Here is a 22,751-nt window from a genome sequence, read left to right on the forward strand (position 1 = left end):
CACACACACCCGTTCAAAAGTTTGGGGTCACTTAGAAATGTCCTTGCTTTTGAAAGAAAAGCAAAAAAAAATTGTCCATTAAAATGACATCAAATTGATCAGAAATAGTGTAGACATCGTTAATGTTGTAAATGACTATTTTAGCTGGAAACAGCTGATTTTCTATGGAATATCTACAGAGGCCCATTGTTAGCAACCATCACTTCTGCGTTCCAATGGCACGTTGTGTTAGCTAATCCAAGTGTATCATTTTAAAAGGCTAATTGATCATTAGAAAACCCTTTTGCAATTATGTTAGCACAGCTGAAAACTGTTGTTCTTATTAAAGAAGCATTAACCTCCAAACGAGCTTCAATGCCATACAACATTCCTTCCGTGGCCTACAACTGTTTTTAAATGCAAGTAAAACTAAGTGCATGCTCTTCAACCAATTGTTGCCCACACCCTCCCGCCCGACTAGTATCACTACTCTGGACGGTTCTGACTTAGAATATGTGGACAACTACAAATACCTAGGTGTCTGGATAGACTGTAAACTCTCCTTCCAGACTCACATTAAGCATCTCTAAATAGCACACCCAACTACCTCATCCCCATATTGTTACTTATTCTCTTGCTCTTTTGCACCCCAGTATCTCTACTTGCACATCATCATCTGCACATCTATCACTCCAGTGTTAATGCTAAATTGTAATTATTTTGCCTCTATGACCTATTTATTGCCTTACCTCCCTACTCTTCTACATTTGCACACACTGTAAAGATTTTTATATTGTGTTGACTGTACGTTTGTTTGTGTAACTCTTGTTTTTGGTCGCACTGCTTTGCTTTATCTTGGCCAGGTCGCAGTTGTAAATGAGAACTTGTTCTCAACTGGCCCACCTGGTTAAATAAAGGTGAAATAAAAAATAAAACTGGCCTTTTTTAGACTAGTTGAGCATCAGCATTTGTGGGTTCGATTACAGGCTCAAAAAGGCCAGAAACAAATACCTTTCTTCGTCAGTCTATTCTTGTTCGGAGAAATGAAGGCTATTCCATGCGAGAAACTGAAGATCCCATACGACGCTGTATACTACTCCCTTCACAGAACAGCGTAAACTGGCTTTAACCAGAACAGAAAGAGGAGTGGGAGGCCCCGGTGCACAACTGAACAAGAGGACAAGAACATTGGTGTCTACTTTGAGAAACAGACGCCTCACAAGTCCTCAACTGGCAGCTTCATTAAATAGTACCCGCAAAACACAAGTCTCAATGTCAACAGTGAAGAGGCGACTCCGGGATGCTGGCCTTCTAAGCAGAGTTCCTCTGTCCAGTGTCTGTTCTTTTGCCCATCTTAATCTTTTCTTTTTATTGGCCAGTCTTAGATATGGCTTTTTCTTTGCAACTCTGCTGAGAAACTTGGATTAGCTAACACAACATGCCATTGGAACACAGGAATGATGGTTGCTGATAATGGGCCTCTGTACACCTATGTAGATATTCCATTAAAAAAAAATCAGCCGTTTCCTGCTACAATAGTCATTTACAACATTAATGTCTACACTGTATTTATGCTCAATTTTATGTTATTTTAATGGACAAAAAGTGTGCTTTTCTTTCAAAAACAAGGGCATTTCTAAGTGATCCCAAACTTTTGAATGGTAGTGTATGTAATTATATATATATATATATATATATAAAATCATACACACTATTTAATTCATGCTTGAATTAATAACAAAATGTACTAGTGCAATATGCTACAAAATGCTAGTGGGTTTAGCACTTTGCACTTATTTTTTGTTATTCTTTATGGTGGCACCGGCTACAATCCATTGAAGCCCGAGTGCAGACCCTCACACTGGCTTTCAACATTATATCAATCACATAATTGTCAGGTCTTGTTAAGTGCACCCATACTGGGCAGGGGGGGCTCTTTGAGGCCTAAGAAACAGTATGAGGTCCATTTAGGAGAAATTACAGCTGCAGGTATGAGTGCAGAAGGTGAGGCACCACTGATTATACAGACCCATTCATTTTGTCCCTTAAAAGTGGCACTCCAGTCTCCTTTTCACCTAATTTAACACCTGATTTACTTAATAAAAAGGCACATCTCAGTGGTCCATGTATGTCATGACATAGCAGGGTGGCCTTTCCTCTTTTGTTCTCCATTGCTCCTCAAGCAATCAGTCCTCGATTGCCCTTCTCCTTGGAGTTTGCACTTGTGTCTAAAAGACACTATCTTGCTAAAAACATTTTTTTACCCTTTCGGGTGTGTACTTCACTGTTTATACTTGGAGTTTCGCTTTTCAACAGTAAAAGTTCAAAATACGCTTGAGTTCACTCCAACCCCTTTAACAGGAACATGAAAGGAGGGAAGCAGAGGGAGAGGAAAGCGGGGAGATGGGTTTGTTGACCGATAGTAGAATACGAATAGAAAAGGAAATACAGACAAGATGTTCATACATCTAAAGAAATATCAATTTATTTGAATACAAACTTAGCTACATGGCATGAAAAAATATATCTACCAAAGTGCATTCAATTGAAATGTACTAACACGATTAAGAGGTTTAAAAAGAGCAATAAAATGACAGAAAAAAGACACATTCTTCAAATTCCCTTTACATTAAGTATTGATCTAGATACATTTGGCCATAAAAACAAAACAATGAGACATTTCAAAGCAGTTTAACAATTATTTTGATAGCAAAGCCACAAACGGTTCTATTATTTTATAAAGAGCAAATCCAGGGCAAAAACAAGGCTGTGCTATGACCACTAAACTTTAAAGAACTGGAGTGATTGTGTTGTATAGGGCAGTCCTTGAAAATCGTCGAAAACCACTGTCTTACGCTATTCCATGGCAAGGAGCTGATCAAAGTTAATGCGCTTCCAGCAGATTGAAAATAATAGAATTTAATACAAAAAGGGACAGCCTGGTTTTTGCTCTGAATTTGATCATGAACATTTCGGCAAACCTATATTTACTTCCATTTGTGTCTTTAATTAACAGTAAATACCCTTTTTAATGTGATTGGTTGTATTTATGGTTGCTTCTACAGTTCAGTTCCCCCTGAGAACATTTAAAACAAATTTACACACAAGGCTCTCACAGACATTGCTATAGTTCTTCTCTACAAAATACTCATCAGATCAGGCCTTTTTGACCCATATAAAAGCAAAAAGGCACAATAGCAGTTTGCAAGCCAGCTAGAATACAAACGGTTTCAAATTAATACAGACCAATTTTTCCAATAATGAAAATACCATTCTTATTAAATCCTCATTGCTAACAGTTTTGTGGGGGGTGGTATCATAAAATAGCTTTGTGCTTATAAAGTACTCCATAGCTCCAGGAGAGGAGAGACTCCATATGGTCTTTCATATTCCTTTTCTATTCCTCAACTAATAGAATGTAAATAACATATATTCAGCCAAATGTAAAAAAAAGATGGTTACAGACTGGTTCATCACAAGCATTCACATTTTAACCAAACAAATCAACAGAACTTTCAGTTCCGGTAACTCATGATTGCTTTTTAGATTTGTAGTCTTGTTACTTCATACACTTTCAGATAGATTTAATAAAAAGAGAATATGAAGAAGAAGAAAAAATGTGGGCACGAGACAGTGAAACCATGATTATGACATAGTAGTAAAACTAGTGCAACATTTACGGGGAATTATGATGTAGGGAATGTAAAAGCATGGCGATTCGTACACATTTACATGGTCCCTTATCTAGTGGGAGATCCCCATTCAAAAACACAGACAAAAAAACACAATGTCTGAAAAAAAGACAGGCAGGACAACTTCCCTTCACTCACCAGCGTTAAAGAATCTTCCTTCACATGCACGCACACACACACACACACACACACACACACACACACTTAAAGTTCAGAAAGTCCCTCTCCATGCTCATTCAACTCCATGGAGTAATAGTCCAGTGGTCGCCTAAGGACAAAAAGCATACAACAGCTTTTGACAACTGCTACAACGGCACAATTATTAAGTGAAAAAACTGAAGTATATTGTTTTCTCAGAAGGGTTGAGGCAAGATAATGATAGCGAATCATGTTTCTATTCACATCGGCGTAAAAGGGCCATCTGTGTAACTATTATGTACAGCTGCATACAGTGAAATGAGGCCTCTTCACTTAACCACTGAGGCAGGATGTGTGCGTACATAAGCACGTCTGAGTATGTATGCACATTCGAGACTGTGCGTGTGTGGCTTGAATGTGTGTTTGGTGTATGGTCTCACCTCTTTTTGTAGAGGTAGGTAAAGAGGGCTGCCCCCAGTCCCAGTAGCAGTAGAGCTCCAAGCACCAGGCCAATATGAAGGCCCAGGGCAGACTCTGAAAAGAACCAAAACCATCAGTCAGCTAAGCCTAAAAAGCCATTTAAATGGAGATTCTCTAAGCTTACAGAGAAGGCTTAGTCTGTGTCTAGGAAACCAGCCCATAGGAAATAAACCTGCGCACTGAACTATGCTCCCAAAATGCGCATATTCGACTCACATTGTCAGCCATGCTTATCTTAAAAATAAAAAAAACACCAGGAGAGCTTTGCGCATGCTAGGGTCCATGAACTCATATCTGAAGTCTCCAATATCTGGTATGACCATTGGCTAAGTCTAAATCTGTACAAAGATCGCCACCTTCTGGACAATAATGGTCAAACGTGAGTTAAGAATCTGTCCTTCATGGAAAAACCTTTGCACATATTTCCACAGTTAATAACTGAAATACTCAATCTTGACATAGCAACTACAGATAATCTATCCCACTGGACTAAGTAAAGGGTACAGATGATCTGTAAAAATACAGTATAATGCAGGAGGACTAAACTAAATGCCTCCAGCGCTGTCCTGTGGGTTGTTTTGTTTTCATTCCATCCAATATCCTTGTCTTTGATTGGCTCTTCACCAATATCCTTAGTCTTCATTTGTTGTTAGTTCATTTGTACTTAGGCCTTCTACAACTCAACACTAGTGGTCAGTGTGTGGTGTGTTCTCCGGGGGTATTTTCCTTAGTCGATGAGTGTAGCAAAACATTTTGCACCGTAGCAAAAAGCTTTACTCCAAATGGAAACAATTTTGTTTCCGAAAACTACATTATCTATTGGACAAATTCAGGAAGGTCCCTCCCTGTTTCTGTCCGTTTAGTTATGTTTGCTTACTAGTGAATATACATACCCATGTTAAGGCAATGAGATATTTCCTCCAACCAATGTTTGCTCACACATATCAAGAGAGCTATGTCCAGGTATTCAATAAAGCTTTATAAGTGTGGTGTGTTCAGGCCGTTTGCGTATGCCGGGTTTAAGACCAGGGTTGTGTTCAAAAGGGAAAACTGTAGCAAAACATTTCAGGACGCTGTGCAGCCAAAAATGAAAACTTAGGAACATTAACCCAAAGAAAATAAATAAAAAGACCCTGGGCAGACTGTGGGTGCAAACAGCGGCTGGTAGAGCAGTCACATAGGGAGGTTAAGGGCAGTCACATAGGGAGGTTAAGGGAAGTCACATAGGGAGGTTAAGGGCAGTCACATAAGGAGGTTAAGGGCAGTCACATAGGGAGGTTAAGGGCAGTCACATAGGGAGGTTAAGGGCAGTCACATAGGGAGGTTAAGGGCAGTCACATAGGGAGGTTAAGGGCAGTCACATAGGGAGGTTAAGGGCAGTCACATAGGGCAGTAGTAAAACCAAAGATGGACGAATATTACATCTCCAGTCTTTTCAGCGGCTAGTACAGTGCCTATAGAGTTGCGTTCCAACGCGGGATTGAAATAGATGTTATTGTAATTTTGTCATTGATCTAAAATACTCCAAAATGTCAAAGTGAAAAGAAAATTCTACAAATTAACACATGTAATAATTTCTAATTGTATAAAAACTATTATTTGGTTGCAATTTTGTAATATTTTATATCAAGGGCGGTCAAACATCCTCCAGGAGAGCTACTGGATGTGCAGGCTTTTGTTCAAGCCCCGCTCTAACACATCTCATTGTAGCCTAAACATCAGCTGCTCAACAGGGCCTTGATAAGCAGACTCCGGTGTGTGTTAGGGCTAGATCTAAAGCCTGCACACCCAGTAGCTTCCAGATGGATGGTTGACCATGTGTTTTATACAGTAGCCTAACAGTGCAGTTATTCTACTTTTTGGTGGGTTTGGTGCCTTGATCAAGGGCACAACGTCAGGAGATAGTAGGCAAACATGGGATTAGAGACCAGCGGCCTTCTAATGTCAATACCAGATTATTCAGACTTTCATGTAGGCTACCAATTATTGGTTAAAAGTCATATTTACATATTTAAGCATGGTCAAGTTAATAATTATTCTGTGGATGATGTATTAAACCACCCAGACACTAGAAAGATAAAGTCGTCCTTCTGAGCTGCTGGAGGGGAAGGAAACTGCTTAGGGAGGTCACCATGTCACCACGAGGCCAGTATGGTCTAGTACGGTCTCCTGGCAAAATAAATAGTGGGGGTACACCGTACAGGTAAAACATGAGTACATCACAATAGTGAAAACATTATGTCAAGAAAACTGTAGGCTATTACACCATGATTTATTATTACCATTTGTCAGAGGCATTAAATATTAGCAAATGGCATATAGCCTATGCTATAAAATGCGATGTGGTTTGATGAGAACACTTACATTTTGCCAAGGCAGATATGAGTGGCCGACACAGACAGCAGTGGACGCATAAATTCGGGCCTAATGACAATCGCCAAATGTCATTATACTTTTGGATGTTTTGTGTAACAGATGTCTCTTTCCATTCACCACTGTTTGGAGGCTGGAAATATGCTGCGAGTGGATGAACGTGCGCAGGTAGCCTAGTAAAGGATCCCTTTGAAGTGATTTTGACAATTAGATGAAAACATCATGACTGGTTGTGTTTATGCCACAACAAAAAGGTCATAAATACATTTTAAAAGTTAAATGATACATCTTTATGACTAGGCTCACAGAGATGCTTTTGAATTTATAGGGATTCTAAATATAATTATATGATAAAGCCTGCCGGCCTGCTCATATAGCAGCTGGCAGCCGCCTAAACGAATGCAGCCTTTTCTGAGCTGAACTTACCAAGATGCACCTCCAACAACACATAACACCTCACATTTGTCTGCCCCCCAAAAATTATAACTTCTCCCGCCCAGTGGCATGAGGGCTATTTAGGTGAACGCTAATGCCGCCCCATAAGCAGTGCCCACTTTACCAAAGGCAGGGGCAGAAAATATACTTAACAAAAATATTAAAACGCAACAGGTAAAGGGTTGGTCCCATGTTTTATGAGCTGAAATAAAAGATCCCAGAAATTCTCCATACGCACAAGAAGCTTATTTCTCTCAAATGTTAAGCACAAAGTTGTTAAGCATTTCTCCTTTGCCAAGATAATCCATCCAACTGACAAGTGTGGCATATCAATATGCTGATTAAACAACATTATCATTACACAGGTTCACCTTGAGCTGGGGACAAAAGGCCACACTAAAATGTGCAGTTTTGTCAACACAATGCCACAGATGTATCAAGTTTTGAGGGAGTATACAATTGGCATGCTGACTGCAGGAATGTCCACCAGAGCTGTTGCCAGAGAGAGGCAGCACTCCACCAAATGTATTTAACATAAATTATGTAGCCTACGGTAGAAAGAGTTGTACCCTGGGGTTTTTCTGTAACCCATAGACTGGAGACCAGAAAGCAATTCAGTCTATGGGTTACAGTTCAGCAGTTCAGAAAGCAATTCATTTCAACAAAAGTCTTAATTTGAACTAAACTTAACTAAAAACAAGGAGGGCTTTGTTGGAGCATAATTCTTCCTTTTAAAAGAAAAAAGAAAAGAGGTAGGCCTACCTGTTTGACGGACGCAATTATGCTATCCATAGATTTGTCGGTATAGCCAAATCCTTGAATATCGGTCACCATGCACTCTTTAAATGCCTCCGTGTCTGGGTTTTGGTGTGGTACCAGATAATATAAAAGCGTTCTATGACAATGCTTAAGTCCATGATACCTTATGCTAGAAACAAGCTTTTACAATGCCCACAAAAGACGTGACTGATGCACATGGGGATATATTGATTAGTCTCGATGACATTCTGAAACTGAGCCGTGGCCTTCAAAATTGGAGACAAAAAAAAAAAATGGACTTTCCTATTTTGTCCTAGCTTTTCACTTTCTGAAAATGTTAAAAACCAAGGCAGCTTTTAAAGGATGCGGTTCTGTCGTTGGGTTAAGCGACGGCCGAGTAGCCAGCAGTTTTCTGCACCGGTCGAGCCTCTGTCTGTGTGGAAAGGTACATTTTGAAAGTGCAATGCTTAGATTCATAATGATGTCTAATATTTCATTATTTGCAAACAGCAACCGTTTCATTGCAAACAAGACATTCTGGTTTGACATTGGAGAAATACAGTGCCTATTTATCTGTCCAGTCTTCCCTGAAACATCTATTTTGATTATCCACCTTTCTTTTGAGACTTTCAGAGCAACATTTTCTTGATTGCAAGCAGTTCTTCCCCAATCTATGCTCAAAGAAATATAGAAAACTAATTTCAAAAGAGACATTGGTGAATTTGTCAGTGTAATCAGAATGAAAATATTAGGATATGTTATTGACGTTAAACTAATTATATAGCCTAGTAACCAGATACAATTTTGAACGTATCATAGGCCTTTGAATTGGGCTGCTATTATGTTCTGCCGACGATTAGCTGAGAAACAAATTGGCCTGAGGCCAAACCCATTGCCAAACCCCACTGTACACTATTTTAGATTAGCAGGGATAGGAGGTGGTGGACATTTTGTGTCTCGCCTAGGGCGGCAGATCTTCCAGGGCCGGGCCGGTTAGGCAGATACATTTTTTGAGTGCCTGTGAGTGCACACATAGGTGGTCCTGTACTGGGAAGAAATGTAATCTACTTTCACCCCTGGTTCAATGGCTGTGATGGGAGAAAACTGAGGATGGATCAACAACATTGTAGTTACTTCACAATAATGACCTAAATGACAGAGTGAAAAGAATACAAATATTCCAGAACATGCAACAAGGCACTAAAGTAATACTGCAAAGAAACAGCAAAGGAATACACTTTTTGGCCTAAATGCAAAGCCTTTATGTTTGGGGCAAATCCAAAAACATTGAGTAACTGCCTGCTTATTTTCAAGCATGGTGATTGCTGCTTCATGGTATGGGTATGCCTGACATCGGCAAAGATGGGAGTTTTTCAGGATGAAAAAAAAACAAAATGGAGTTAAACAGGAAAAATCAGTCTGCTTTACACCAGACACTGGGAGAGAAATTCACTTTTCAGCAGGACAATAACCTACAACACAAAGTAAAATCTACACTGGAGTTGCTTACCAGTAGTGGCCAAGTTAAAGTTTTGACTTAAATCTGCATGAAAATCTATGGTAAGACTTGAAAATTGTTGTCCCCAACACCTTGACAGTGCCTGAAAATTTTGGAAAATAATAATGGGCAAATATTACACAATACAGGTGTGCAAAGCTCTTAGACTTGCCCAAGAAGATTCACAGCTGTAATCGCTGCCAAAGGTGTTTCTAACATGTATTGACTCAGGGGGTGAATACTTATATAATCAAGGTATAGTAGTGTTTCATATATATACACTGCTCAAAAAAATAAAGGGAACACTTAAACAACACAATGTAACTCCAAGTCAATCACACTTCTGTGAAATCAAACTGTCCACTTAGGAAGCAACACTGATTGACAATAAATTTCACATGCTGTTGTGCAAATGGAAAAGACAACAGGTGGAAATTATAGGCAATTAGCAAGACACCCCCAATAAAGGAGTGGTTCTGCAGATGGTGACCACAGACCACTTCTCAGTTCCTATGCTTCCTGGCTGATGTTTTGGTCACTTTTGAATGCTGGCGGTGCTTTCACTCTAGTGGTAGCATGAGACGGAGTCTACAACCCACACAAGTGGCTCAGGTAGTGCAGCTCATCCAGGATGGCACATCAATGCGAGCTGTGGCACGAAGGTTTGCTGTGTCTGTCAGCGTAGTGTCCAGAGCATGGAGGCGCTACCAGGAGACAGGCCAGTACATCAGGAGACGTGGAGGAGGCCGTAGGAGGGCAACAACCCAGCAGCAGGACTGCTACCTCCGCCTTTGTGCAAGGAGGAGCAGGAGGAGCACTGCCAGAGCCCTGCAAAATGACCTCCAGCAGGCCACAAATGTGCATGTGTCTGCTCAAATGGTCAGAAACAGACTCCATGAGGGTGGTATGAGGGCCCGACGTCCACAGGTGGGGGTTATGCTTTACAGCCCAACACCGTGCAGGACGTTTGGCATTTGCCAGAGAACACAAAGATTGGAAAATTCGCCACTGGCGCCCTGTGCTCTTCACAGATGAAAGCAGGTTCATACTGAGCACGTGACAGACGTGACAGTCAGGAGACGCCATGGAGAAAATTCTGCTGCCTGCAACATCCTCCAGCATGACCGGTTTGGCGGTGGGTCAGTCATGGTGTGGGGTGGCATTTCTTTGGGGGGGGCCGCACAGCCCTCCACGTGCTCGCCAGAGGTAGCCTGACTGCCATTAGGTACCGAGATGCGATCCTCAGACCCCTTGTGAGACCATAAGCTGGTGCGGTTGGCCATGGGTTCCTCCTAATGCAAGACAATGCTAGACCTCATGTGGCTGGAGTGTGTCAGCAGTTCCTGCAAGAGGAAGGCATTGATGCTATGGACTGGCCCGCCCGTTCCCCAGACCTGAATCCAATTGAGCACATCTGGGACATCATGTCTCGCTCCATCCACCAACGCCACGTTGCACCACAGACTGTCCAGGAGTTGGCGGATGCTTTAGTCCAGGTCTGGGAGGAGATCCCTCAGGAGACCATCCGCCACCTCATCAGGAGCATGCCCAGGCGATGTAGGGAGGTCATACAGGCACGTGGAGGCCACACACACTACTGAGCCTCATTTTGACATAATTTTGACATTACATCAAAGCTGGATCAGCCTGTAGTGTGGTTTTCCACTTTAATTTTGAGTGTGACTCCAAATCCAGACCTCCATGGGTTGATAAATTTGATTTCCATTGATAATTTTTGTGTGATTTTGTTGTCAGCACATTCAACTATATAAAGAAAAAAGTATTTAATAAGAATATTTCATTCATTCAGATCTAGGATTTTTTATTTTAGTGTTCCCTTTATATTTTTGAGCAGTGTATATCTATCTCTCTCTCTCTCTCTCTCATATATATATATATATATACACACACATATATACACACATATATATATATATATACACATACACACACACAGTGGGGCAAAAAAGTATTTAGTCAGCCACCAATTGTGCAAGTTCTCCCACTTAAAAAGATGAGGCCTGTAATTTATCATAGGTACACTTCAACTATGACAGACAAAATTAGAAAAAAAAATCCAGAAAATCACATTGTAGGATTTTTAATGAATTTATTTGCAAATTATGGTGGAAAATAAGTATTTGGTCACCTACAAACAAGCAAGATTTCTGGCTCTCACAGACCTGTCACTTCTTCTTTAATGGGCTCCTCTGTCCTCCACTCGTTACCTGTATTAATGGCACCTGTTTGAACTTGTTATCAGTATAAAAGACACCTGTCCACAACCTCAAACAGTCACACTCCAAACTCCACTATGGCCAAGATCAAAGAGCTGTCAAAGGACACCAGAAACAAAATTGTAGACCTGCACCAGGCTGGGAAGACTGAATCTGCAATAGGTAAGCAGCTTGGTTTGAAGAAATCAACTGTGGGAGCAATTATTAGGAAATGGAAGACATACAAGACCACTGATAATCTCCCTCGATCTGGGGCTCCACGCAAGATCTCACCCCGTGGGGTCAAAATGATCACAAGAACGGTGAGCAAAAATCCCAGAACCCCACACGGGGGGACCTAGTGAATGACCTGCAGAGAGCTGGGACCAAAGTAACAAAGCCTACCATCAGTAACACACTACGCCGCCAGGGACTCAAATCCTGCAGTGCCAGACGTGTCCCCCTGCTTAAGCCAGTACATGTCCAGGCCCGTCTGAAGTTTGCTAGAGAGCATTTGGATGATCCAGAAGAAGATTGGGAGAATGTCATATGGTCAGATGAAACCAAAATATAACTTTTTGGTAAAAACTCAACTCGTCGTGTTTGGAAGACAAAGAATGCTGAGTTACATCCAAAGAACACCATACCTACTGTGAAGCATGGGGGTGGAAACATCATGCTTTGGGTCTGTTTTTCTGCAAAGGGACCAGGACGACTGATCCGTGTAAAGGAAAGAATGAATGGGGCGATTTTGAGTGAAAACCTCCTTCCATCAGCAAGGGCATTGAAGATGAAACGTGGCTGGGTCTTTCAGCATGACAATGATCCCAAACACCCCCTGCCCGGGCAACGAAGGAGTGGCTTCGTAAGAAGCATTTCAAGGTCCTGGAGTGGCCTAGCCAGTCTCCAGATCTCAACCCCATAGAAAATCTTTGGAGGGCCAAAATACCAGCAACAGTGTGTGAAAACCTTGTGAAGACTTACAGAAAACGTTTGACCTCTGTCATTGCCAACAAAGGGTATATAACAAAGTATTGAGATAAGTATTTGGTCAATAACAAAAGTTTATTTTCCACCATAATTTGCAAATAAATTCATAAAAAATCCTACAATGTGATTTTCTGTTTTTTTTTCTCATTTTGTCTGTCATAGTTGAAGTGTACCTATGATGAAAATTACAGGGCTCTCATCTTTTTAAGTGGGAGAACTTGCACAATTGGTGGCTGACTAAATACTTGTTTGCCCCACTGTGTGTGTGTATATATATATATATAAATAATATTTATCCCGCTTCAAAAAAAGACAAAATCCATTTTAATCCCACTTTGTAAAACAAAATGTGATGAAATCCAAAGAGGAACTGAACAGCTCTTAAGCACAATAGTCAATAGACCTGTAGTTTACTTGAAAATACCAACTTTTCAAATACTCAAGGTAGTTGAATATACAGTACCAAATCTACACACAACACCCCATAATGACAAAGCGAAAACAGGTTTTTAGAGTTTTTTTGCAAATGATTCCGACCCTTTGCTATGAGACTCGAAATTGAACTCAGGTGCATTCTGTTTCCTTTGATTATCCTTGACATGTTTCTGCAACTTGATTTGAGTCCACCTGTGGTAAAATGATTGGACATGATTTGGAAAGGCATACACTGGTCTATAAGGTCCAACAGTTGACAGTGCATGTCAGAGCAAAAACCAAGCCATGAGGTCAAAGGAATTGTCCGTAGAGCTCCGAGACAGGAGATTGTGTCGAAGCACAGATCTGGGGAAGGATACCAAAACATTTTTGCAGCATTGAAGGTCCCCAAGAACACAGTGGCCTCCATCCATCAAAGTGGCCAGTGATTTCAAGACAGTTGAAGTCGGAAGTTGACATACACCTTAGCCCAATACATTTAAACTCAATTTTTCACAATTCCTGACATTTCCTGACAGCCTGGAATCGAACGAGGGTCTGTAGTGACGCCTCTAACACCAAGATGCAGTGCCTTAGACTGCTGCACCACTTGGGAGACTAAAATGAAACGAAGATTGAACTCTTTGTCCTGAATGACAAGCATCACGTCTGGAGGAAACCTGGCACCATCCCTACGGTGAAGCATGTTGGTGGAAGCATCATGCTGTGGGGATGTTTTTCAGCGGCAGGGACTGGGAGACTAGTCTATGGATTTCACGTGACTGGGAATACAGATATGCATCTGTTGGTGACAAATACCTTAAAAAAAAGGTAGTGGCGTGGATCGGAAAAACAGTCAGTATCTGGTGTGACCATTTGCCTCATGTAGCACAGTAGCATCTCTTTTGCATAGAATTGATCAAGCTGTTGATTGTGGCCTGTGGAATGTTGTCCCACTCCTCTTCAATGGCTGTGCTAAGTTGCTGGATATTGTCAGTAACTGGAACACGCGGTCGTACACGTCAACCCAGAGCATACTAAACATGCTCAATGGGTGACATGTCTGGTAAGTATGCAGGCCATGTAAGAACTGGGACACATTCGGCTTCCAGGAAATATGTACAGATCCTTGGAACATGGGGCTGTGCATTATTATGCTGAAACATGAGGTGATGGCGGCAGATGAATGGCACAATAGTTGGCCTCAGGATCTCGTCATGGTATCTATGTGCATTCAAATTGACATTGATAAAATGCAAATGTGTTCATTGTCCATAGCTTATGCCTGCCCATACCATAACCCCACATGGGGCACTCTGTTCACAATGTTGACATCAGCAAACCGCTCGCTCACACAACGCCATTCAGGTGAAATGAAGAACGCTATCTTCTTCATCACCTAACGTATTGCACAAGTTGACTGCCGGTAATTTACTTAAAAAGTAGCTACAATTATACAAAGTGTATTAAAACACTTCAAAAGAAAGTTTCAAATGGTATTGACAAACACCTGGTATACCGCCCAAGTCTAACACTCACTCGTCTTTCCCTTTCATTTTAGTAGACACATTTTGTCAAAATGATAAAATCACACAATGCAACAAGGGATGTAGCCTACAGTCAGAGATGGACCATGTGGATTGGCAGGTGGAATGATGTCCAATGGGGTTGCAATGTAAAAGTGGGAGGCAAGGATCAGGTCGGCTCCATTCCTCATTGGCAGAGATTTCAGAAAAGCTAAAATTATGAGCTATGTCAGATGGGCTGACATAGTAAGGGGGGCTGACATAGTAAGGGGGGCTGACATAGTAAGGGGGGCTGACATAATAAGGGGGGCTGACATAATAAGGGGGGCTGACATAATAAGGGGGGCTGACATAGTAAGGGGGGCTGACATAGTAAGGGGGGCTGACATAGTAAGGAAGAGAAGCAAGAATAACCAGAGGATGGGAAGGAGTGGCTCACTTCATTTGCCACTCTACTCTCCAACAGACACTTTTGATAGGATCACCTACTTTCGAAAGAACCTAACAAATCCCCACATGCAAAATATCAAATAAAATAATTGAAAGAGAACCTCCCCATTTCGGATAGTTTTCTTCCGCTTTGTGCCTCGTTAACACAACCCAGTTTGGTGAATGTTGTTCAAGCGGGGGCTCACCAGTGCTCATGCGTCGGTCAGTAGCCGGGCCGTTACAGGTGTCCCCCTGGGTGGGGGAGGTCTGGAGAATGAGGGCCCTCTGGTGGTCCGACAGGGCCTGGATGTTTCCCTGCACACGCAGCCACCCGGCAGCACAGGAGAAGTTGGCCACTGACACACACACACACACAAAAATTACTCTACTATTATAGAAAACATAAAACCAAATCCCACATCCTATTGCACAATGTTATGTACGGGTATATCAATTAGGAAATTATTATGAGTGTGCCCCAGTGGACGCTCATGAGAGGAGGAAGGGGAGGACCATCTTACTCAGTAAATCATTTTTTTTTAATATATATATATTTTTACATTATCCTTATTAATCAGACTGGTTTTTACATGGACGATACAATGGAGATAATATAAGACAAGTACTGGATACAATAGAACACTAGGAAATATCTGGGAAACCAGGCCTGGTATTCATAACTGAATTTGAAAAGGCCTTTGATAAAGTACGACTGGAGTTTATATACAAATGCCTGCAATACTTCAATTTTGGAGAATCTCTTATAAAATGGGTTAAAGTTATATATTGTAACCCTAGGTGTAAAATAGTAAATAATGGCCACACTTCAGAAAGATTTAAACTGTCAAGAGGAATAAAACAAGGTTGTCCACCATTGGCATATCTATTCATCATTGCCATCGAAATGAAATGTTTGCTGTTAAAATCAGAGCCAACAATAAAATGAAGGGATTAGAAATCCAGCGCTTAAAAACACAGGTGTCATTGTAAACTGACGATTAATGTTGTTTTCTTTTAAATCCACAAATAGAATCCCTCCACAGCTTCATATATGATCTAGATACTTTTTCTAACATCTCTGGATTAAAACCAAATTATGATAAGTGTACTATATTAAGTATTGGATCACAAAAAAAAGTACTTTTACATTACCGTGTAGATTACCAATAAAATGGTCAGATGGGTATGTGGACATACTCGGTATAGATATCCCGAAAGAAAGACAATCTCTCACAACATTACATTTGAATAGAAAGTCAACAAAAATAGACAAGATCTAGCTACCATGGAAAGGAAAATACAGTCTAAGTCGGAAGTTGACATACATCTTAGCCAAATACATTTAAACTCAGTTTTTCACAATTCCTGACATTTAATCCTAGTAAAAAAATCCCTGTGTTAGGTCAGTTAGGATCACCACTTTATTTTAAGAATGTGAAATTGTCAGAATAATAGTAGAGAGAAATATTTCTCTCAGCTTTTATTTCTTCCATCACATTCCCAGTGGGTCAGTGGTTTGCATACACTCAATTAGTATTTGGTAGGATTGCCTTTAAATTGTTTTACTTGGGTCAAATGTTTCAGGTAGCCTTCCACAAGCTTCCCACAATAAGTTGGGTGAATTTTGGCCCATTCCTCCTGACAGAGCTGGTGTAACTGAATCAGGTTTTGTAGGCCTCCTTGCTCGCACATACTTTTTCAGTTCTGCCCACAAATGTTCTATAGGATTGAGGTCAGGGCTTTGTGATGGCCACTCCAATACCTTGACTTTGTTGTCCTTAAGCCAATTTTGCCACAACTTTGGAAGTATGCTTGGGGTCATTGTCCATTTGGAAGACCCATTTGCGACCAAGCTTCATCTTCCTGATTAATGTCTTGAGATGTTGCTTCAATATATCCACATAATTTTCCATCCTCATGATGCCATCTATTTTGTGAAGTGCACCAGTCCCTCCTGCAGCAAAGCACCCCCACAACACGATGCTGCCACCCCCATGTTTCACGGTTGGGATGGTGTTCTTCGGCTTGCAAGCCTCCCCCTTTTTACTCCAAATATGACGATGGTCATTATGGCCAAACAGTTCAGTTTTTGTTTCATCAGACCAGAGGGCATTTCTCAAAAAAGCACCATCTTTGTCCCCATGTGCAGTTGCAAACCGTAGTCAGGCTTTTTTATGGCGGTTTTGGAGCAGTGGCTTCTTCCTTGCTGAGCGGACTTTCAGGTTACATCAATATAGGACTCGTTTTACTGTGGATATAGACTATTTGTTACCTGTGTCCTCCAGCATCTTCACAAGGTCCTTTGCTGTTGTTCTGGGATTGATTTGCACTTTTCGCACCAAAGTATGTTCATCTCTAGGAGATGACCAAATACTTATTTTCAACCATAATTTGCAAATAAATGCATTAAAAATCCTACAATGTGATTTTTTTTCTAATTTTGTCTGTCATAGTTGAAGTGTACCTATGATGAAAATTACAGGCCTCTCATCTTTTTAAGTGGGAGAACTTGCACAATTGGTGGCTGACTAAATACTTTTTTGCCCCACTGTGTGTATGTATGTATGTATGTATGTATGTATATATATATATATATTAGGGGATTGGAAATGATGCAGACAATTACATTAGAAGCTACAATCTGCCTGAAATATTAAAGGTGATCCACCCCCTAAAAAGTCCCCTCCTGTTGCCAGTGTCAATTCCCTCCCGATATGAACTGATGTCTCATTTGTTGTCTCATCCAGTGGCGCAATGAATGTTTCCTCTCCAAGCACCACGTAGCCCTGTCCATTTTCTCTCATTAATGTATGTAGAGTCTTCCCAGTCAAATCCTGTCCTGCCCTCAGTGGAAGTGTTGGAACTCTTTTCCAACACCATCCATCCATGATGAGCCTGTCCTCCACAGAAGCTGCTGAACACCTCAACTCATGTCTCATTCAATCACTGCTGTGATCCTATCCCCACACTAAGTAGCCCTCTCATTCCCCATAATATGTCTATTAAATGTTTAAGGTTCAAATAAAACAATGTTTTTTTAAAAACACACTTTGTCCTCTCTGTGCGTTCTGCACCTATACCGTGGGTTTGCCATGTTCAAGTCACCAGCCTCCACTGGTGTGCCCTTGTTTGCAACCCTGTGTGTTTGTTGTCTCTGTAATGCAAGAGTGTTGTGTCTCACCCTGCAGGTAGAGGGCAGAGATGCCACAGTGACATCTTTCTTCCAGGTAGCCAGCCACATCCATCTCACTGTGACTCTGCACCAGCCCACTGCAGTCTGACACAGAAAGAGAGCAACAGATAGAGAAAAATAAGAAAAAAGTGAGCTTTAGTATAGTTAAGGACGGTACATAAGCCATTAGAGATACTAATGATTTGAGACCACTTGATTGAACATTATACTATGTATTACGCACTTAAAAATGCAACACCTCGAATACGCTATATCAGACAAACTGTCTAGTCATGCAGCAGAATTATTCCTCTAATCATTCCGGAAATGTGTGCTACTAGCGTCAATTTCCATTTACACTTCCCTTTTCTTAAAATACTCATAAAAAGCCCAATTTCCCAAGACCTATGGATGACATGGCTTACTTCCTGGGTGCTCCTGCCAATCACCGGAGAGGGGTGCCAAGCATAGGTCGATGTCGCTGGAGAAGGCGGGGCTGGGGCAGATGTTGGTCAAGCGTGGGGTGGGGGAGGAGCTGGTCCAGGAGGAAGGGCTTCTCGCCTCACAGCAGGAGCAACGGCTGAGAGACACAGGACCTTCCTCCACTGACCTGTAGCGTACACAGAGATGCGCGTGCACACACATGCAAGGTATATTTATTGACACTAAGGCCTAGATTCAATCAGATTGATGTTAACTGGCGATAGTAGACATCCACATAGCTGATATTCGAGATGTCGGAGGAGCTGCGTTTGAGCTGTCAAATCGGTGAGCTGTCAAAACAAGCTGTTCTTGTGATCATTGCCACGAAGCCATACCTGTCCCACTCGCGTTAGAAGTTCAAAACGAGAAAGCGTAGCCTATATAGAAATAGGGCCGGGACGATACCAGTATCACTGGAAACCAGCTTTAACGTTGGAAACAAACATCATTATGTTGTCATCCAGAGTCACCTTTAATTTATTTTCCAAACTATAGCACACAATATTTTACATACAGCAGGTTTATAAAGGACCAAAGAGTTGTCTACTTCGTGTTTTCATTTTTGCCATGGAAAGAATATTGCGATACTGGTATCGTCTTGGCCCCAATAGAAATAATGTGCTCAAATTGAAAATCATTCAACAACAAAAAATAATGAGAATTTCTATCAGCCTAATTGTGGTGTAGATTACATCTCACATTCCATTGTTCGAACTTGTAAACAAGGCTGCATGCCATTTCTCTTAATCCGACTCGGTGCAGTCAATGGCAATGTCCGGTTTAGATATAATTGCGGCAGCCGCTTGTGGATTTGACAGCTTTCTAACGCATTTCCACCTCTGACACTGTAAAAACATCAGCTATGCGGATGTCAGCTAAAGCGGATCGGACTGAACCGGGCCCGAAGAAAAGACTGTCTAGCTTCACTTGACCTATATACCTTGATGAAGAGTTTTATTCTCAGTAGTAAAAACAAGTGGATTTCATTCCTACCTGAGTACAGGCATCACCTGCTGCCCTCTGGTGGCTGAGAGTTTAATGAGAAGTCTCAGGTCATTACTGAACACTAGGGTGTCTCGGAGAGTGCTGTTGGTTAGGGTGGTACCAGCTCTACACACAGTGACTGTGTCAGAACACAGCACTACGGCTCCATTGGCCGGAATTGTGGCCCCCTCGGGAAACACCTGGTCTGTGAGAGAGATAGCGTAGAGATTATAGACCAGGTGAGGGAGGGAACGTGTGAGAGAAATATACATTTTTTTGTTCTATTTGTTCCGTTTATTTCTTTCCAGGTTACTGTTTATTAGGGCAACAAAACGTTTCAAAATGTTGTGCAAATAGTCCCTCCCCGTTTCACACCATTTCTTTTTGATTCATGCCTAGTGAACATCACCCTGCTCTCACCTGCTCCGGTGACGTTCCCGATGAGGTAGAAGCCGTTGTGGTCGGTGAAACTGGTCAGGGGTAGGGCCATGGTCGTACCGGTTCGATTCTCTTCAAACACTGTCAGGACCAGGCCCTGTAGGGAGGTCAGGGGCGGTCCTAGCAGCTCCACAAACCCCCTCTGCCGGCTGTGGTTGGTCCAGCGAGCACCGCCCACCTCACTGATGACCACACCCTCAGGGGGAGGGGGTGGGCGGGGACAAGAGTTCTCCCTCAGAGGTGTGGGTGGGGCCACCTGAAGAACAATATAATTGATAGGTGTTCAATGGTACAATAGCTTGCCAATTGAACAGGTGCCCTGGCTATCTAATAGACAGACTGGGGCCACGTCCGAAATATCTTCTTTCTAGTACACGGGAAGATGCCAGATAAGTAAATGTTTCCTTTCTAGTTAAGCAATGGCCAAACAATGAGCAAAATACAACTGGTTAGAGCAGGGTTGTGCCGCCGATGTCATACTTGTATTCGTGATCGTATCCATTTTTAAAATCACACCTGATACTCGTAATCAGATTTAGTCGTGATCGGAAAACCCAGAAGTGTGGTTTAAATGCAGGTAAAGCCGATACCACAAGTGCACATTACTGCACTATCACTCAGAGTGCATCTCAGAGCACATCGTTATGAAAATGCACATGATTTACTTACTCAGTCCAATTATCAACAGGCGGCTAATAAATAGCCTAATGCATGGCTGGCTTCTACTGCCTGCATTTATTCCAGGATTTAGAGATGAAGCTAGGCTAATTTGCTTGCCCCATATATTGTTTCACTTTTTCACCCATATATTGTTTTCACTTCTTATGCCACAACATTTGATCAATTAAAATAAAAACATTTTACACCTACATTTGTCATTTTACTTTCTAATGATCTGACGCTCGGTAAACATGCCTGGGTGAGAAGAAATAATAATAGCAAGCAAGCATGCATGCAGTGGCTTGGATCACGAGAGACGACGTCAGCAATGGACAGACAAAGTAGACCTACTAAACAACCCCAAGTAGACAGACTAAAACAACCATATATCCTGAGCAAAGTCAACAGGAAATAACTAGATTGAACAACAACGACTAGCTACGGATTCTGATTTATACACAATGTTTGGAGAAGGGGAGACTTGTGTCCTAAGACGACTGACTGTGTGAGTGTCTGTTCGGGGAAAATGAGAGTGGCTTGTTCTAATCCAACCGCCCCGTTTCTTTACAGACAGAAGAACTAGCCAATAGTTGTTTGGAGCACACAGCACTTCACACTGTTTGAGGGAGAGAGAAACGCGTGCTGGCAAGTGAAAATTTATTTTTTCCCCCAATCACGGATAATTACAAAAATACCCGTGTCATATTCGTATTTGGGAAATTCTCCATATCCGTTACAATACTTGTTTTGTCTGAGTACTCGACACAAGCATTTCGCTGCACTCGTAATAACATCTGCTAACCATGTGTATATGAACAATACATTTGATTTAGAGTGGTTCCATTCCAATAAGTTAACAAAATTGGAAGAGAGATAGATTTTTATAGTGAAAAGACTGCAAGTATCATTGAGGGCAAAGGGCATGGCATATTATGGTTGTTTTAGCATCCTTATTTATGTAATTATACTGAACAAAAATATAAAATGCAACAGCTTCAAATATTTTACTGAGTTAAGGTTCATATAAGGAAATCAGACAATTGAAATGAATTCTTTAGGCCCTAACCTATTGATTTCACAACTGGGAATACAGATATGCATAGGTTGGTACCTTAAAAAAAAAAAAAGATGGTGAGCCACACCCCTATCTGGTGTGACCACAGTTTGCCTCACGCAGCGCAACACATACGCAGCGCAACACATCTCCTTTGCATGTTTATTGTGGTCTGTGGAATGTTGTCCCACTCTTCAAATGGCTGTGCGAAGTTGATGGATATTAGCGGAAACTGGAACATGCGGTCGTACACGTCGATCCAGAGAATCCCAAACATACTCAATGGGTGATATGTCTGGTGAATATGCAGGCCATGGAAGAACAGGGACATTTTAAGCTTCCATGAATTGTGCAGAGATTTGTGCAGAAATTTATTTATATAGCCCTTCGTACATCAGCTGATATCTCAAAGTGCTGTACAGAAACACAGCCTAAAACCCCAAACAGCAAGCAGTGCAGGTGTAGAAGCACATTATCATGCTGAAACATGAGGTAATGGCGTCAGATGAATGGCACGACAATGGGCCTCAGGATCTCGTCACGGTATCTCTCTGCATTCAAATTGCCATCGATAAAATGCAAATGTCTTGGTTGTCCATAGCTTATGCCTGCCCATACCATAACCCCACTGCCACCATGGGGCACTCTGTTCACAACGTTGACATCAGCAAACCACTCGCCCCTACTACGCCATACACGTACGTGGCCTGCGGTTGGAAGTACAGCCAAGTTCTCCGAAACGACATATGGTAGAGAAATTTACCAATTCTATTCTCTGACAACAGCTTTGGTGGACATTACTGCAGTCAGCATGCGAATCGCACTCTCCCTCAAAAGTTGAGACATCTGTGGCATTGTGTCGTGAGACAAAACTGCACAATTTAGAGTGGCCTTTTATTGTCCCCAGCACAAGGTGCACCTGTGTAATGATTAGGGTTGCAAAGGGTCGGAAACTTTCTGGTAAATTTCAATAAATTTCCCGGAGTTTTCCATGGGAAGATAAGCCTGGGAATTTAGCATAAATTCAACAA

General features: G+C 41.6%; 1 protein-coding gene across 1 annotated transcript in view; it reads right to left on the minus strand.

Moving 5' to 3' along the window:
• Positions 1 to 2,438: 2,438 nt before the first annotated feature.
• LOC139368160 (uncharacterized) overlaps positions 2,439 to 22,751 on the minus strand; it is a 28,988-nt gene continuing 8,675 nt past the window's right edge. The window contains exons 6-12 of the mRNA XM_071106763.1: positions 19,989 to 20,262; positions 19,578 to 19,773; positions 18,527 to 18,711; positions 18,111 to 18,206; positions 15,136 to 15,285; positions 4,250 to 4,343; positions 2,439 to 3,939 (exon numbers count right to left, since the gene is read on the minus strand). Of these exons, the coding sequence (XP_070962864.1) occupies positions 3,876 to 3,939; positions 4,250 to 4,343; positions 15,136 to 15,285; positions 18,111 to 18,206; positions 18,527 to 18,711; positions 19,578 to 19,773; positions 19,989 to 20,262 (1,059 nt within the window). The 3' untranslated portion in view covers positions 2,439 to 3,875. The remainder of the gene's footprint in view (positions 3,940 to 4,249; positions 4,344 to 15,135; positions 15,286 to 18,110; positions 18,207 to 18,526; positions 18,712 to 19,577; positions 19,774 to 19,988; positions 20,263 to 22,751) is intronic.

The sequence above is a fragment of the Oncorhynchus clarkii genome, chromosome 16 (genome assembly GCF_045791955.1).
Source record: "Oncorhynchus clarkii lewisi isolate Uvic-CL-2024 chromosome 16, UVic_Ocla_1.0, whole genome shotgun sequence".
In the NCBI taxonomy this organism is placed as follows: Eukaryota; Metazoa; Chordata; class Actinopteri; order Salmoniformes; family Salmonidae; genus Oncorhynchus; species Oncorhynchus clarkii.